At 32.3% G+C, this 2,506-nt stretch overlaps 1 protein-coding gene across 1 annotated transcript; it reads right to left on the bottom strand.

The window, feature by feature from the left end:
* Positions 1-764: 764 nt before the first annotated feature.
* LOC148950792 (uncharacterized) lies at positions 765-2,199 on the bottom strand. Its single transcript, XM_089090012.1, has 2 exons — positions 1,925-2,199; positions 765-892 (listed from the first exon to the last, which is right to left on the bottom strand). The coding sequence occupies exons 1-2, from the start codon at positions 2,130-2,132 to the stop codon at positions 795-797; spliced, it is 306 nt and encodes a 101-aa protein (XP_088946138.1). The 5' UTR covers positions 2,133-2,199; the 3' UTR covers positions 765-794.
* Positions 2,200-2,506: the final 307 nt, after the last annotated feature.

Raw genomic sequence — 2,506 nt, forward strand, 5'->3', positions numbered from 1 at the left:
ACTTGTAATTACATAATTTGATCTTTGTCCAATTTTGAATTCTATTTTGTTTTTTTTTTATATAAAGAACAAGTTAAAAAGTTTCGAAATGTCAACTTTGCTACTAGATTTTCACTAGCAAATATTTTATTTGGTATAAATATTTTGAGGGAGGAATAGAAATAGTTTTTATTAAAAATAAGTTGTGAATACATTTACTCCCTCCCCTCCTGGGAAATATTTCACAATTTACCACAAAATTTGTGATGTTTTGGATATAATCAAGAAAAGCATCATTTTTACAGACTTTTCCCAACAAGAATGGAAGTTTTGACTTCAGTACAGTCATGGCAACAGAAGAGGGTGGCTTAAAGGTCCAATATTTTGCATATCTTACCAATACCCTTTCATAGTACTGCAAACCTGTCTTGAAATGTCTGTTATGGTAAAAACAAAATACATCAGCCATTAATCATTTCCATTCTTAGTTGTTGCTTTGTTTCAACTTTTTAAGTTGTTTGAAAAAGGAAATAAAACATTTTATTTATAATTCTAAAAATAACAATGTTAGGCCACACATAGTCATGCCAGGAGTTGGAATCCCATTGCCTCAATAAGAAAAAAAACCCTTTCCTTCCAGAAGCTATAGTTCTATTCAACCACAATTCAAGATAATTGTCCAAAGTCATTTCTTAGAAAAGATTTATGAATTCGAAAGATCCCATGGGAGTTCTTTTTTATTGATCCCAGCAAAACTAATTACTGGGAAAAAATTAAGAAAACACTCCAAAAATATATACTGTACAAGTTAATTACTAACCTTCATTATGGTTTTCCAATATTTCATCTACATCTGCTTCAATTGATGTTTCATGTGTCTCATCAATTTCTTCATTGAAAGCTGGGCGTACTCCTAGAAATTTGAAAAATATAAAGCACAAACAAAAAGGTATTAGCTGTCACTGTTGTATTTACAGAGCCATATTAGTAACAAGATTTTCATTTGTTTATATTTGACTCAGATTTTTTTTATATCTAAGGTTTTTTTTATATGGTATCCAAGAAAATTTAAATTGGTCAGCAATTTTTTCTACCCTGTCATTTAGTTAATTTAATGCCAAGAGTTTCCATTTACAAAAAAAGTTTAAGAGGGCCAATACAAAGTTTCTTCTAGAAAGTAGAGGCAGGGGTGCCTAGTCTTAGAGATAAATTTGAAAATAGAACATAGTCAAAAGAAATCATACAAAAATCAGATCATCCATAACTATAAAGATTCATAATAAATACTTTAAATACTAGAGAGTGTGTCCAACAGCTTTTTAGGTTGCAAGACTCTACATTTTTATTTTAATCAGTTTCTAGAGACCTCATAGTGAAATGCAATTTAAAATTTAGTTCTTTGAATATTATAACTAGAAGGCTAAGCATAATTCAAATAAAACACTTTAACTAATAACAAATATAGCAAAAGCCTACCCACAATAGTTTACAACCTGAAACATAGCCTAATTGTTTTTGACATTTCTGTTTTTCTTAAACCCGTTTTTTCTTCATTTTCCATGTTTTGGCTGCTAATAGAATCAGTAAGATACAGCCAAAGCACATATGTAGTTTTTTAGATATAAGTTTGAGATTTGGGACTGTCATAGACCCTAGTAAAGTGTCCTTTTACCCTAGTACAATTCAACAGAACCTGTAACGTTTTATAAAGAGCCTCGGTTTATCCCTGGCCACATTACGGGGGAGGGGGGGCAAGGAGGCCTAGTATATTTAAAAAGTGTTGGAAGGTGATGTGATGGTAGGCTACTTTTTTTCAGTATTACAGCTCTTGGTTTAGAAGAGACTGAGCAAACACTTTTCAAAGCAGCAATGCCTATAAATGCAAGTTTCACTAAAATCTTAAAAAGGTATCATTAGCCATAACAACTTTAAGAAAGAATCTTACCTAAGATTTCATGCACCTGACTGTAAAATATCCATGCTGGCTTTTCATCTCCACCTTTCCCTGTATCAGAAGATCTGGGTCGCACTCTATTGTACTGATCTGTTAAGTATCTAATTCTTATTTTTATATCTGTAGGGGATCTCTTCTCATAGCCTTTATCAACCATCAGATTTGCCATTTCCTCACATATAAGAATTTTATTTGCCATTGAACAAAGTTGGTCATAAAAATCCTTCCATATTTCTATTAATACAATCACCTCTTCTGATGTCCATTTTCTAGGACCCTTTATAGCTTCTGTATCTTTAGCTGTTTAACCCATTTTCATGAATCATCAACTATTTCTTTTAAAAATTATTTTCTGAAAATATTTACAAGAGTCTTTTATTTGTCCGGTAGTTATTTTGTATCCGCCAAGTCTGATCTCCATTATCCCTGATTCTGCCATCTTGCAGAAAAAGCAACGTCGAAGGTTGCAGAATCTGCCAACTGCCAATACGGAGACGGAAAAGAAGTCTCCATTGAAATAAAATTTGCAGATTGGCAGTGCAGATTTGCAGAATCTGCCAAATGGAGACGCGC

The sequence above is a fragment of the Artemia sp. Qi Xiang Cuo genome, chromosome 6, assembly GCF_049724085.1.
Source record: "Artemia sp. Qi Xiang Cuo chromosome 6, ASM4972408v1, whole genome shotgun sequence".
Lineage (NCBI taxonomy): Eukaryota > Metazoa > Arthropoda > Branchiopoda > Anostraca > Artemiidae > Artemia > Artemia sp. Qi Xiang Cuo.

Bases quoted from the DNA above. Each gene is read 5' to 3' on its own strand.
- LOC148950792 (XM_089090012.1), bottom strand. From the start codon at position 2,132: ATGGCAAATAAAATTCTTATATGTGAGGAAATGGCAAATCTGATGGTT. The intron at 893-1,924 runs GTAAGATTCTTT...TCAAATTTCTAG, and splicing joins TCAGGTGCATGAAATCTTAG to GAGTACGCCCAGCTTTCAAT.